The sequence below is a fragment of the Lonchura striata genome, chromosome 4, assembly GCF_046129695.1.
Source record: "Lonchura striata isolate bLonStr1 chromosome 4, bLonStr1.mat, whole genome shotgun sequence".
Taxonomy (NCBI): Eukaryota; Metazoa; Chordata; class Aves; order Passeriformes; family Estrildidae; genus Lonchura; species Lonchura striata.
The window spans coordinates 73,419,968-73,432,816 of record NC_134606.1 but is presented as its reverse complement, the minus strand read 5'-3'; the positions used below and the strand labels follow the sequence as shown (position 1 = coordinate 73,432,816).

General features: G+C 50.1%; 1 protein-coding gene across 1 annotated transcript in view; it reads right to left on the bottom strand.

The window, feature by feature from the left end:
• ANTXR2 (ANTXR cell adhesion molecule 2) overlaps window positions 1-6,431 on the bottom strand; it is a 77,851-nt gene extending 71,420 nt beyond the window's left edge. Inside the window, exons 1-3 of the mRNA XM_021529524.2 lie at window positions 6,303-6,431; window positions 5,777-5,848; window positions 3,612-3,683 (exon numbers count right to left, since the gene is read on the bottom strand). Of these exons, the coding sequence (XP_021385199.2) occupies window positions 3,612-3,683; window positions 5,777-5,848; window positions 6,303-6,427 (269 nt within the window). The 5' untranslated portion in view covers window positions 6,428-6,431. The remainder of the gene's footprint in view (window positions 1-3,611; window positions 3,684-5,776; window positions 5,849-6,302) is intronic.
• Window positions 6,432-12,849: the final 6,418 nt, after the last annotated feature.

The window sequence follows — 12,849 nt, the reverse complement described above, 5'->3', positions numbered from 1 at the left end:
TACCGTGGCAGCAGAGCCCTCAGCCTCGGTGCCTGGACATCCCACAGCACAGCTCGGGAACACTAGCAAAGGCTGAGGGCCACTGGCTTTGTGGTGCAAGTCATAAAAGGGACGGAGGTGGAAGAGGCAAAACAGAATCAGCAACTTGCAGCCTGTCTGTGTTTGGGCTGAATAAGTACAAATTTAATATCTTTTATACACTCAGCATATGCGCTGGAGCCCATTTCTGTGTTTTAGCACAGGCACAACTAATTTTTAATAGCTACCCCGTCTGTTCTCTCTAAGCTGTGTAACTGCTTCAGACAGCTCCTCCAGCAGCAGCCAGGCAAACACAGCTGTTAATATCCATGCAGATTCCAGAATGGGTGCTCGTAGCTCCTCTGAGTGGGGAACAGCATTCTGTATGTCTTTTCTGTGTTGCACTCCACCTATTGAAGTGCTGGAATCTTGAATTATCTCAATGTGATGAGCATATGAGCGCTGGCAGGAGATGGTGGCCCTCACTGTGCACGTATTTATGGTGAGAAATGAGGCTGTGTGCTGCAAGGCAACAGGCTCATACCTAACAAACGAAGGCAAACAAAACAGGTACTTGGGGTTTGCTGCTAAGAAGGATGTGCAGTAAACAGGAAAACACACACATGTGTCAGTGAAACCGAGAGGGGAAGTGTTCTTTGATAAAAACAGGGATGGCTCCACCTCTGATGAGGCACGCTGTCATACTGGTGAAAGGAAACCTCTTCAATACTACAAAGGGTGGATTCTCTTAAAATAATTACTCTGCTTCAAACCTGAGGCCTCCAGATGAAAACCACATAGGTGGCCAACTCTGCTGTACTTGATACATGCAGCAGAACGCACTCTCTGCAGACGAGTCTGTTTTGGCAAGCTGCCTGGGACCCACACGCAGGGGCAGCTCATGTGACCGAGGCCCCCAACACGTCCGTGTTTTACACGTTTCTGTGAAACCAGGAGCAGTCAGCACACCACTGGACTAGGGACAAGGACAGGACAGTTGGTCGTGTACTCAAGCGTCCTACTTTTCCACCATCACTAACCCCATCCCTCTTTATCTCCAGCAGGAGTTTAACCAGGCAGAGGCAGCAGGGCTTGTCATGACCGCTGGCACCCATCAGTGCTGCCAAAGCCAACTCACAGAAACCTGGACTGCTGCTGGCCAGGACAGCTGGCCAGAAGAGAACAAAGGCAACATCATGCCAGCTGGATGGTACTCCTGAGGGTGTCCACTGTCCCAGACCACTTGCTTTCCAACAGTGAGCCCCAGAGGTGAGTGCACCAATCTTTGTTTACCGCTTATTGCACAGTTGCCAGCTCAAATTCACAAATGTGTGTGTCTCAAATGGGCTTTAACGAGTGTGAGAAGGCTGTTCCACCTGGGTGCTGCTGTTATTCCATGGATTTATTGTAGCACTCTGTGTGCTGTGATTAACAATGACTTCTCTTTACAGAGTTAGTCACAGCACTGCCCACACTCACAAAATATTTGGGAATTTGGGAGCTTCAGCACTCTGCTGTGGCCTTCTTTATACCCACAGCTTTATTGTGCAGTAAACCCAGCAAGAGCTTTGTGCAAACAATCAGAAGCCTAAGGCTTTGCAAAGAAAAAATTCTGTCCTGCTTTGATCTAACTGCTGGGAAGAAATTGTGGTTTTCTGACATTTGGGAATTACCAAGTAAGCTAGGGCAAAAACATGCCTGCAAGTCCAAAGTGCATGTAACAAACCAAGGCCATAATATTCCATAATCACCCTCACAAACACTGCAGTGTGCTTAGCATCCTTATCTTCTGTTGGGAGCAACAGGGTCCAGACAGTCTCAGTATTTTTCCTCTGTTGATTTCTTTAATATCTAAAAGGACAGCTGCTCCAACTGTATCTATCCATCCTTACCTATGTACATATGGTCACAGTCACCAGTCTCCTTTCCCTTTCTCCTTAGAATTCTCTCTGAACAAGAAGGGTGACACTTTGCTTCCCCTGACACACTGGCAAGAGCATCAGCCAATCCTGAACTAGAGCCAAGCCCCTCAGGAGAACCCACTGGAATTGCAGAGGTTCTTCCTGTGCTTTACATGAGGCTTCTGAGAAAAACACGATTCTGTCCATGGCTCCGAGTGTGCCACAGACCAGCAATGAAAAGGGCACTTGTGTCCCCGTGGCGGGCTTCCAGCATCCTGCCCCTCAAGTGGTCTGTGTGCTATCAGTGCTGCCTCTCAGGCCTGATAAGGAACAGGCCACTGACAGCCTACTGAAATGGAGAGAAAGCACCTCATTGACTTCAGCAGGCCTCAGAACAGGCTCAAGTGTCCTCTCCTGACCCCTCTCAAGCCATCTGGAAAAATGGCTTATAAGCAACTCTCTGCCCACAGAGAGCAGATCCAGTATCTCAGTCCGGATGGGGGGATGTGGCTGTTTTCTAGTCAGAACACTTTTTAAATGTTGAAACAGGAGGGGCTCAGAACTGAGTTTTTAGACATCTCAGATGTCCGCTACATTTCTGTAGCATGACGTGTGCCTGTTGCCAGCAGCAGGTCTTTTCAGGAGGTGTTGTACTTGTTGTTATGTATTGTTTAAAACAAACAAACCCACAGCAGAGCTAACCAGCTACAGCACACCATGTTTTGCACTGACCCTATTAATGGGAGCAGAAAGGACATACCACCTTACTTCCACCCTGCCACAGCTTTGTGGGGTGATTCCTAAATGGTTTATCCACAGGTGCAAAACCCAGAAGGGTGTGCATGGTGGTAGCTTCTGGACAGAAGGAAGAGAGCAGAGGTCGTGTTGGTTTTGAGAAAGCTGAGAGGACACCAAAGGACTCTGACAGCAGTGCCACTGTCCTCTGCCGAGAGCACTCATTCCACACAACAATTTCCCAATTTCTGTGAGTTCGGTAATTATTTTTGCAATATTTTCTTCTCTAGCTGTTTCTCCTCCTTCTGTTGCCCCCCACCCATCCTTAAGATATCCTAGCTGCAAATCCTCACTTGCTTTAGAAATCAGAGTGAGCAGCCTTGAATTCCAACGCCTTCAAAACCATCCACTGAAAGTTCAGGCAGACCCGTACATCACCACAGTGTCAGAAAGATCTCACACCCTTCAAGAGGCACCAGCCCCACTATCTAAACAGGCCCTGAAGTCCAGGTTAGGAAATACAAAACAAAATACCTACCTTATGTGAGAATATGAGATACATTTATTTACCATTTTATGCTTCTCCTAGACACGAGAAAAGTCCGGCTAATCCTCCTATGGAGGCTGCTTTACAAAAGCAAATGGAAGAATCATTCTCACACTGTGCCAAGTGAGATGCAGAGTCACACAGAGATGAAAACATTACTGCTAGTTTTTCTGCAAAGCAGTGGCAGAGGTAACATCAAGGATTTGTTTCCCATCATTCCTCTCCTTCCTTTTTTATGAGGCTATCCAGGGATATAGCCACAAAATTAAATCAGCTCTGCAGGGCAGCTTCATGACTGGCCACCACTTAGAGGGATCAGTTCTTGTTTCGTTCCTGTTACTGCTCCTCTGATTCAGTAAGGGCAGAGGGAGGGAGGGAGAGGGGAAGAATTAAAAAAGCAGAGCACTAACCTGTCTCCAGTTAGCGACATAACGATATGCGCCTGAGTGGAAAACACGATAAACGACACTCTCATCTTGGGGCTTTAGAAAGGGGAAAGAAGGCAAAAACACATTTCAGAGAAACATACCGATGCACAGCATTTCATTCACTTATTCAGGTCTCATTTGTATGATCTTTATCCTCCAGCCTCCTAGAAACGTGCTTTTGAACTACACCCCTAACCCTTCCCATCTTTCCCCTTTTCCTTCAGGATGACACAATGCCTACTTCCAACTCTGCTTTTTGTTTATGTTTATCAAATCCTCCCAGTCACAAGAAAGCAGCATGCAGGGTCTTCCACAGTGAGACTGTGATTTTTTCTCTGACCAGGGAGTTATGAGACTTGAAAATTTTTTCCCTAAAAGCACACAGGGAAATGTCATGGTAAAAAGCAATGCTGTATGAATTGATTTTATTGAAGAATTCAACCTTTTTTTAAAATTTATTTTTAAGATAAGTTGCAGGGAATCATATCAAATTAGCAGTGGAAAACACTTAGGAGTTGCCTAATGCTCTGGAGGCCCAAGACAGGAATTTTCCTGTAACATCTCAATTTTAATATATTCACTAACTTTGTAATTTACTGTATATAAGTATCACCATTAATTAATCAGGTTATGGTTAGTAAGGACTTAATACCTGAAAAGCTGAATGACCATATGTTTTCAGTCCACTGATGACACTGATGCAACTTAAATCTATTGCCATCAAGGGAATGTAAATGCTGCCAGTCTGCACAGAAGTGCATAGACCTCGGGTTTAAAACCCAGGCTTGCAGTCTATCCATAATGGCTCTGCATACCAAAACCTGAGAGGCTCTAAAATAAATTAGAATTGAAACTGAGGGGTTATCACCCTTTTGAGCCACCAAACAGAACTGAGTACTTGCAATCCCACCCTCTGGCAAGTGCACCCCTGCCTAGTGGTTAGGGCGAGGCCTCCCTGTTGGTGATGCACCCCCACGTGCAACACCCTCCAAGTTATGCTTTAGCCAGCTTCTCTCCAGGATCCCCACAGAACCTTTCTTTACACAAGCCACACGTCCATGCCTCCTCTGTGAGCACTCGGACACTGGGATGGGAATGCAGCCAGACCTCCACACGAGTGTTGCAAGAGGGAGTGTCCCTTGGCTGGAGAAGATGCTGAACCGAAAGATTTCCACTGAAATCTTTCCAACCTCTCAGGGTGGGCAAATTTTTTACCACCTACCCAAAGAAGTCCTGCTTTGTTATCAGGCTTTCTTTTTCTTTTTCTTTTTTTGTAAGTCCAGAGTTTACAAAACAACTTCGAAAAGTTTCTGTGGCCCCCTGGACAGAAGTTTTCCAGAAGTTTACAAAATAGTTGCTTTTTACAAGATGAAAATAAGCAATATTTACTTCTAAATGCCTAACTGGATCCTTTTCTTAGCAAGCCAGGATTGTAACTGCACTCTGCACTAGGTTTTCCTCAGCAAAGCCTACCACACCATCTCTCCCTGTGTGTGGTGAGGGATTCATTTGCTTTATCCTGAATTTTGTTGTAGGGGTTTTTTAAAGCAAAGCACTGCAATCCTCAGCTGTATGTCCAGAGCAGTCAGCCAGGATTTACAGCAGCTATTTCAAGAGGAGCTGGACTTGCCCGACCACACTGCTGACAGTAACAAAGTTGATTATATGTAAGTAAGTTGATTATATGTAAGTACAACAAATGCACTGTTACATGGCATGGGCTTCCTCAGAGTTTGAGCTTTAACACTGCTCTCTTCCTTTCGACCTGCGCTATATATTAATGTGCATGTTTACATGTGTTCAAGACTGCCCCTTTATACAGAGTTTCAAACACAGAATTTGAGCAGTACTCCCATCAGAAAATAGGAAAATGGTATATTGAAAAACAAGTTTAAAAAAACATCTGAGAGTCATTTGAGAGTGTTTAGACACATATTGTCACCTTTCTGCTGAGCTCCAAGCACAAGAAAATAAAGTTTCCAATATTTTCCAGCAATTTGGGTCTTAGAAGCCAAACTTTTAATGTGTTTGTGAAACAATCCCCTGAGCTTCCAAAAGCACGGGGATAAGGCGGGGGGGTGGGGGGGTTTAACACAGCCCAGAATTACTCCAGCATCACCTCGGGTGTCACAAGCAGCACCACGTACCTCACAAATCTTTCTGTCAGCTGATTTACGAAATCAAGTATCTCTAGCCAGTTCGGCGCCACGCTCCCAGACCTACAAGGGAAAACCAGAGCACATCAGCGGCCTGATCTGGGGTGACATTTCGGGGAGAAACCGACCATATTCGCGGTTCCAGACATCACCTCGAGGTACCCGCGGCTCTCGCTGGTAAGTCCGTGGCCCGGGCCCCGCTCCCTCTTCGCCCTGAGGGCGATCGCGGCCGCCGAACTTCCCCACAAAAGCCCGACCGCCGCGGCGGGGCGGGCGGCAGATGCTGCCGCTCTCTCTCCCAAATCCTCCGGTCGCAAACGCACCTCCGGTGGGCGAACTTCCGCAGGCCCCTCAGGAGGTCCCGGCAGGATTCCCGAACTTCCCGCCGAGCCCCTCACGGCGCCCCCCGCGCGCGCGGCCCCTCAGCCCCGCGCGGCGCCCGAACAAAAGCGGCGCCGCCGCCGCCCCGCTCCCCGATGGCGGCGGCTCCCCCATCCCCGCCCGCCTCCGCGCTTACTTGTCCAAGACGAAGTACATATCGAAGGCTCCGTGGCACGACGGCTCGCCCTCGGCCGGCGCGGAGCCGGCGGGCAGCGGCGGCAGCAGCAGCGGCAGCAGCAGCAAGGGCACGGCGCCGGCCATGGAGCCTGCGGGCGGCGGAGAGCGCAGGCGGGCGCTGCCGTCCCGCCGCTCGCCGGAGTGGCCGCCCCTCGCCGCCGCCGCCGCGGCTCGCCCGGCCCGGCCCGGCCCGGCACGGCCCTCCCTCCCGCAGCGGCGGCGGCTGGGGCGGGGGACGGGGCGGGCGGGCTCGCACCGCCCCCGCTCGCCCGGCCCCCGCGTCCCCCTCGCGTCCCGCCAGCCGCGTCGCTCCGGTTCGCGGTGCTGCCGGCGCTGCACGTGTGCCGGAGAGTGAGCCCCGACTGGATTTAATGTCGAGGGGGGGAGTTGGGGATTGCACAAACACCGCGGAATTGTCACTTGGAAACAAAAAAAAAGCCCCGTCCTAACGGTGATGGCGTGTCTCCCACAGGCTGCGGGGGTGAATCAGACTGCAAAAAGGATCTTGGTTTTCCCTCCGCAGGAAGAGATGGGGAAGTCAGAGTCATCCTGCTGGAGAGTTTTCCTGTCGTCTCACTTCAGCCCCGTTCCTGCTGTCTCTGGATGGTTCGCTGTAGCCACGGCGCTCTGACCTGACACATCCGTGTCACAGTGCCTTCTCCACACCGATCCCAACGCCGAGCCAAGCCTCCACATGATGCAAGTTGGAAACTTTACCAGAGCCCGTGGACCAGCAGTGAATAATGTCAGCCAGAGATCTCGCTCACAAAGTTCTTAATGCCTTTGAGCTAGCAAGGCCAAAGAGTAAGCAAGCGGTGTTTTACAGTCTCTGTGGATACACAAAACATGGAAGATTAAGGACAGAGCAGCCTGGGCTTTTCCAGAGACCCAGCCAAAAGAAAGGCCGAGCTGAGCAAAGGTTTGTGAGACAACGGAGGAAGCTTGCTGAGCTTCCCAAAACCAGATGCACTCCAGCTTTCCAAGCTGCACGAGTCCACCCCAAGCCCCAGGAGCGCTTGCCTTGCCCGGGAGTGCGTGTCATGTTATCCAGATGTTGGAAATCTTGCTTCAGGCGCATGTGACCCCGTGTGTGGAACAAGCCTCCACTGCCAGTTCACTCTTTACTTGTTTCCAAGTGTGTGAATTCCTCTTTTAGCCTGTGGTTTCTGCTGAAGAAGCAGATAAATCATGGCTATTTTGCTGGAATGAACGGATGAGAGGGAGATAGGCATGTAGGGCATATAGTGGCTCCTGGCTGTTTGGCTTCTTTCACACAAGGGGTGGAGCCTCCTTTCCCAATTCCCAGAACTTGTTCGCTGATGCTTGGCTCTCTTCCCCAACCTCTTCCAGTGCCACAGTGCTGCAGAGGGTGCCCAGCCCCATCAGGACAGGCGTTTTTCCCTGTTTGCACACAAACCCTCAGGAGAGCAGCCTCCTGAGCTATCTTCATGATATCCCAGGAGCCAGATGAGGCATCAGCGGCTTGCCAATGCCAAAACAAACCATGTTGCAGCAGCAGGAGGGGACCTTGGCTTTTGGCTGCACCAAGGGACCCAGGCCAGCTGCAGACCTCTGCCCCAACCCCAGCTGAGTGTCCTCTGTGTGTTGGTTCTGCACCTGGAGCAGGCACAGCTTGCCCTCGCTCCCCATCCCGCCCATCTGGAATCCAGGTCACTTGCACAAGGACCTCCTTTACACTGGCTTCTTATGCCTGGAGGCTGGGACAGCAGGGAAACCAGGGGGAGCAGGGAGAAACCCCCTTCAGTCAAGGAAAACAGAACTCTTAAAAAAATACAGCTACAAAGTAACCCAGCCCTAAAAGCAGAAGGTTTGACGTGGATGGTCAATGAGCAAATGAACTCCAGTTCACTGCCAAGGTTTACTGCAGAGAAAGTAGTAAACAGAACAGCTTACAGCATCTTTGGGATTATACAGTTCCCTCCTTCATCTCCAGCACTTGCAGATGATTTCCCCACATGTTGTCCCTTAACATCCACCCACTCCCATCTTTTTTTTTTGGCCCAGGTTGGTCGGGAAGACCTCAGGCAAACGGTGCCAAAGCAAACTCGTCGTATTTGGGGACGAGCAGTTGGAAGGAAAAGTCACCCTTGCTGTAACCTGGCCATGAGCCTGGCCCTGCCCGTGGGTCCTCAGGAATGCTGCAGCAGAAAGGTGGTGCCTGGGGGGGAAATCCTTCAGTGGTGAGATGACCTTAGGACTGGAGTCAAACAGCAGTTTGGTGGCCACACAGGCTGCCTTCTGCTTAGACTACAGAGGGTCTGGAGGGCTTTGTTGCTTGAGAAATCCAGTCCAGGTCCAGGATACCTCTGCCCAACAGCTGTGAGCCAGCCTGCTTTCTTCAGGATGCTCAGCGATTGCCAACATTTGGAAAAATCAAACTTGTGTGCTTCTGTGTGTGCAGCTGCCATGCTGATTAATTAAATCTTTCTGACTCAGGTCTGGGATCGCCCTTCTGCCAAATGATCCAGGGGCAGCATGGAATGGGACAGTTCCACAACTGACACCAGCCAGCGCTTCCAGACACCCTGAGCTGTGCAAACACCAGGACAGGTGATGATCATGATGGGGAGCCTTGAGCCAGAGCAGCTCACAGAAAATATTTTTCTTCTCCCCTCACAGGATATGAACCACACTTTGGAAGTCTCATGCTTTGTAAAGGAAAGAGAAACCAGAGGGGCTCCAGCAGTTACACAACATGCAGGAGCTCTTTGAGAGCTGCCTCCTGAAGGATTAGCTGCAAATCCTTGTTCCCGTTACAGCTGAAGCCTTGTGTCTGTGAGCATCCTGTAAAGCAGTGTAGAAATGAATAAATAAAAAGGACAGCATTAAGTAACACAGAAACTCTCGTGTCCATGTGGTACTGCCTGCATCATCCAGATGGAAAGTATCTGTCTAGACAAATCTGGGAATTATGCAAGCTCTGAATTCCTGAATAGCTCTTCCTTTCCAGCATCATGAAGCATTTGTAGTGCCCACTGAAAATACTCACAGAAACACAGCGGGGAAAGAAACCCTTCCATTCCAACAGCCAGGAGACCTAAACACTAGCAGTATGTTGGATGAGAGAAGGTATTAGTGCAGGAATATGGAGCAGTGTCCCTGCTGTGTGCACGCTGACTCATCCCTGAGGAGCCAGGATGATCCCTGATGCTCCCTCCTGTCTCAGCAGAAGCGGAGCAGGCTCCGCTGAGCTTCTTGTGGTTCTCTACTGCCTGATGCCCTGGACGAGGCGCAGAGATGCTTGTTTCCACTTTTCCAAAGCTGTTTGTTTCCACGGTGCTCAGACAAGCAGAAGGAATGAAAACAAAGAGGGAAAGATGGGCTGTCCTGGTGCAAACCACAACAGCATAAAAATAAATTGCTCTGCCTGGGAGAGGAAAAAAAAAGCAGGACGGAAAACATGGAAATCCCACTCTGGCCCGGGAGCTGCTGCTGGCTCTGAGCAATGCCCAGGGATCACCAGGGCTGGAAGTTTAGCACAACTCTAGAGTTGTAGTGACCCTTTTTGGTGTTCTTGGGAAACAACGGCCCAGCCAGAGGACACAGAAGAATGGAGCAGCCAGGAACTCTCCCAGCAGAGCAGTGCAACCCAGGGAAAAGATGACACAATTCTCAATATTATATGGAGAAAAATGATTTTTTAAAAAGTGTGGGTCATGATCCAGCAGTCATCCAATTTGTGGCAGTTTTATCACTGGCTCCAGGGGGACAGGTTCAAACCTTCTGTGGGTGCATCCAAATAGAAACATCACTTGTATTCAGTTTGGGGTCACGCTGGAGGAAAAGGGGCTGACATTTATTCATCTGGCCTGGCCCCTTCAGCGCTGCAAAGGAGAGAAAGAGAGAGCATTGTGTCAGTTCTGTCCTGCCAGGCCCAGGAGAAAAAGAGTAAAGAACTACAGGGAGACTGAGTGATAAAACAACTGCTTGTACCACTGTCTGGGGGCACTCAGGGCAACATTTATGCAGGGCCAGGAGGGCTGCAGCAGGACATCGTGCCTGAGCCACCGTTGGATCAGCAGCCCAGAAAGCAGATGTGCCAATTTCCTGTCCTTGATGATGATGGGCCCTAATTACGCCAGAGCTGTGGCAATGTCCTTTCTAGTGTATGACCCCTAATTTGGTTTCATGAAGTCATCTCTGCCAGGTTCTTCCGGCTACAAGGCTGGGGCGAGTGACAGTCACGAAGAGCCGTGAGCTCTGTGTGGCCAAACACCTGGCCCGTGCTTTGAACAAACAAAATTCAACTGGGAACAAACAAAACTCAGGCAACCCACTGGGAGGTGGGTCATTTGCTTGGCTTGCCAGGGAGCTGTGTGCTGGGGGGAACATTCCAGGACAGGTGTAGGCACTCAGCAGACACCAGCACTTCAGAGAGGCTTTTGAGGGGGAAGAATTTTGGAACTGGAGGGGGTAAACCCTCTCCTTTGTTTCCCCACCAGAGAGATGCCCACTGCTGCTGGTGCTTTTTTCAACTTTTTACCATTCCTTTCCATGGTTTCCACCAGTTTATTTGGGGCTTTTCCCCACCTTTTTCCCTCATTTTCTGTCCCACTCATAATTTGAGGAGTTCCCCAATTTTGAAGATTGCCAGCAGAGCATTTTTTTTGTTGTTGTTTATGCAGCTAAAAAGAGGCTTTTATAAGTTTGGGAGAGGCTTTTGGGATGGCATTGTGGGAGGTTTTTCAGCTTTTTTCTTGTGTGACATTTTGAGGAAGCTTCTTGGGGTTTAAAATTTTTATTTTTATTTTTTCTTCCCTTCTTTTCCCCAGGAGCTCTTTCTGGAATTAAGCATTTGTCTTTTTGTGTAGATCCTGATTTGCATGGATGGGGTCACTGCTCCTGAGCCCAGCCGTAACCCCACAAACTGTTTGTGTGGCACTAAGAGGAGCAGGTGGAGAGATGCCAGACTTTTGGTGGAGTTTCTTCAGGGACCTGCCTGCAGATAAGAGCAGGGGCACATGGGAGGAGGGCTGGCTGGAGGTGGTGCTGGCATGAAAGGGGATGGAGGCTCCACTGTGGGGCTGGGTGGCAGCTTGTGCCACCTGGAAGTTGCAGAAGGGCTCCGACCCTGCTTTTTGTTGCAAGTGAGGGAAGGAGCACTGTGGAGTGAGGCTCTAGGTGCTGGGCATGCAGAGTGGGGGGGGCTGGAGAGCCATTGTGAGGGATCAGACAACTCCAAGGAATGCTTGGGCAGGTCCTTGTGTAATGGCCAGTGTGGGAAGAGCAGAACTTCCAAGTGTCCCTGCTGGTCCAGGATGCCATGTACACACCAAGGTGGATGGATCTGGGATCACTGTGAGAAGGATTGCCCTCTGTGGGTACAAAGCTGTTCAGGGGCAGGCTGGCTGTGTGCCTGAGGCTGGGAGAGGTGTGCAGCAGGGTGTAGGGGAATTTTGTCACCACACAGCTAGAGCTGAGCACTGGGGCAGGACAGCCAGAGTGGCTTGGCTGGGATCACAGTCACAGAATATTCTGAGTTGGAACAGACCCATCAGGATCACTGAGTCCAGTTCTTGAATAAATGGCCCATGTGGGGATGGAACCCACAACCATGGCATTTTAAGCACCAGGCTCTCAAGAACTGAGCTAATTTGGGGTCAGTTCACTTCGGGGTTTTAAGGCCCGACTAGATTTTTGATGTGGTCTTCCTTTGAGCAGGAGGTAAAACCATCCGAGCTACTTTCCAACATGATTGGGTGATTTTGCTTCTTGCCTACAGCCCTTGGGCTTGGCTGCAGCACCGTTCCTCTGCCCTGTGTAATCTCAGGTTCGTGAAGATTTGTACACCAAACTCTAGCCAGACCATCTAGAGGATGTGCTTGGGAAAACACCATTTTGAGAAGGTGGGATGGGGTTTTTATTGCAGCCATCTCCTTGTTCTGCTGCTGTCACACCGCAGGGCAGGAGGGGTGCGTGTGGGAGTGTTTGCTGGCTGACTCATGGCCCTGCCTGGTTATTCACCAGCCAGATCACACCGGTGACTTGGCATACATCAGCCTTGCCCTGTTCATGCGAGCTGCTCCCCTGGCTGCCTGCATGACAAGTGCTTCTGATCACCAGTGTGACTGTGCTGGCCTTAAGACAGGAGTGAAGTGGCTGGGATGTGTCTTATCTGACTGGTGTTTACATCTGTGTGACTCTGAATTACCTTTTCCTCAATCTCTCCACATGTAAGCAGTTTAACGTATATGGACTCATGTCCTGTTGTCTGTCATCCAAGGTTTTATCCTTTTCTCTTCTTCCTATGTCTGGGCAGTTAAGATGGGTGGAGGTGGAGCAGTGTTGACTGGATTGCAGGCTTCATTTTCTGCAGTGCCATTGGCAGAGTAACAAATGCTACAAGGGCAGGAAGGGTCCTGTCCCTTCCCCTAGGGACAAGCTGGTGAAGCAGCTTGGCAAGGACCTTGTATCTTTTAATGGGTCAGCTTAGTGGGGTGCAGAAGATGGTGTGCTTGGCACTGCTTTTGGGGAACAGGTAGAGT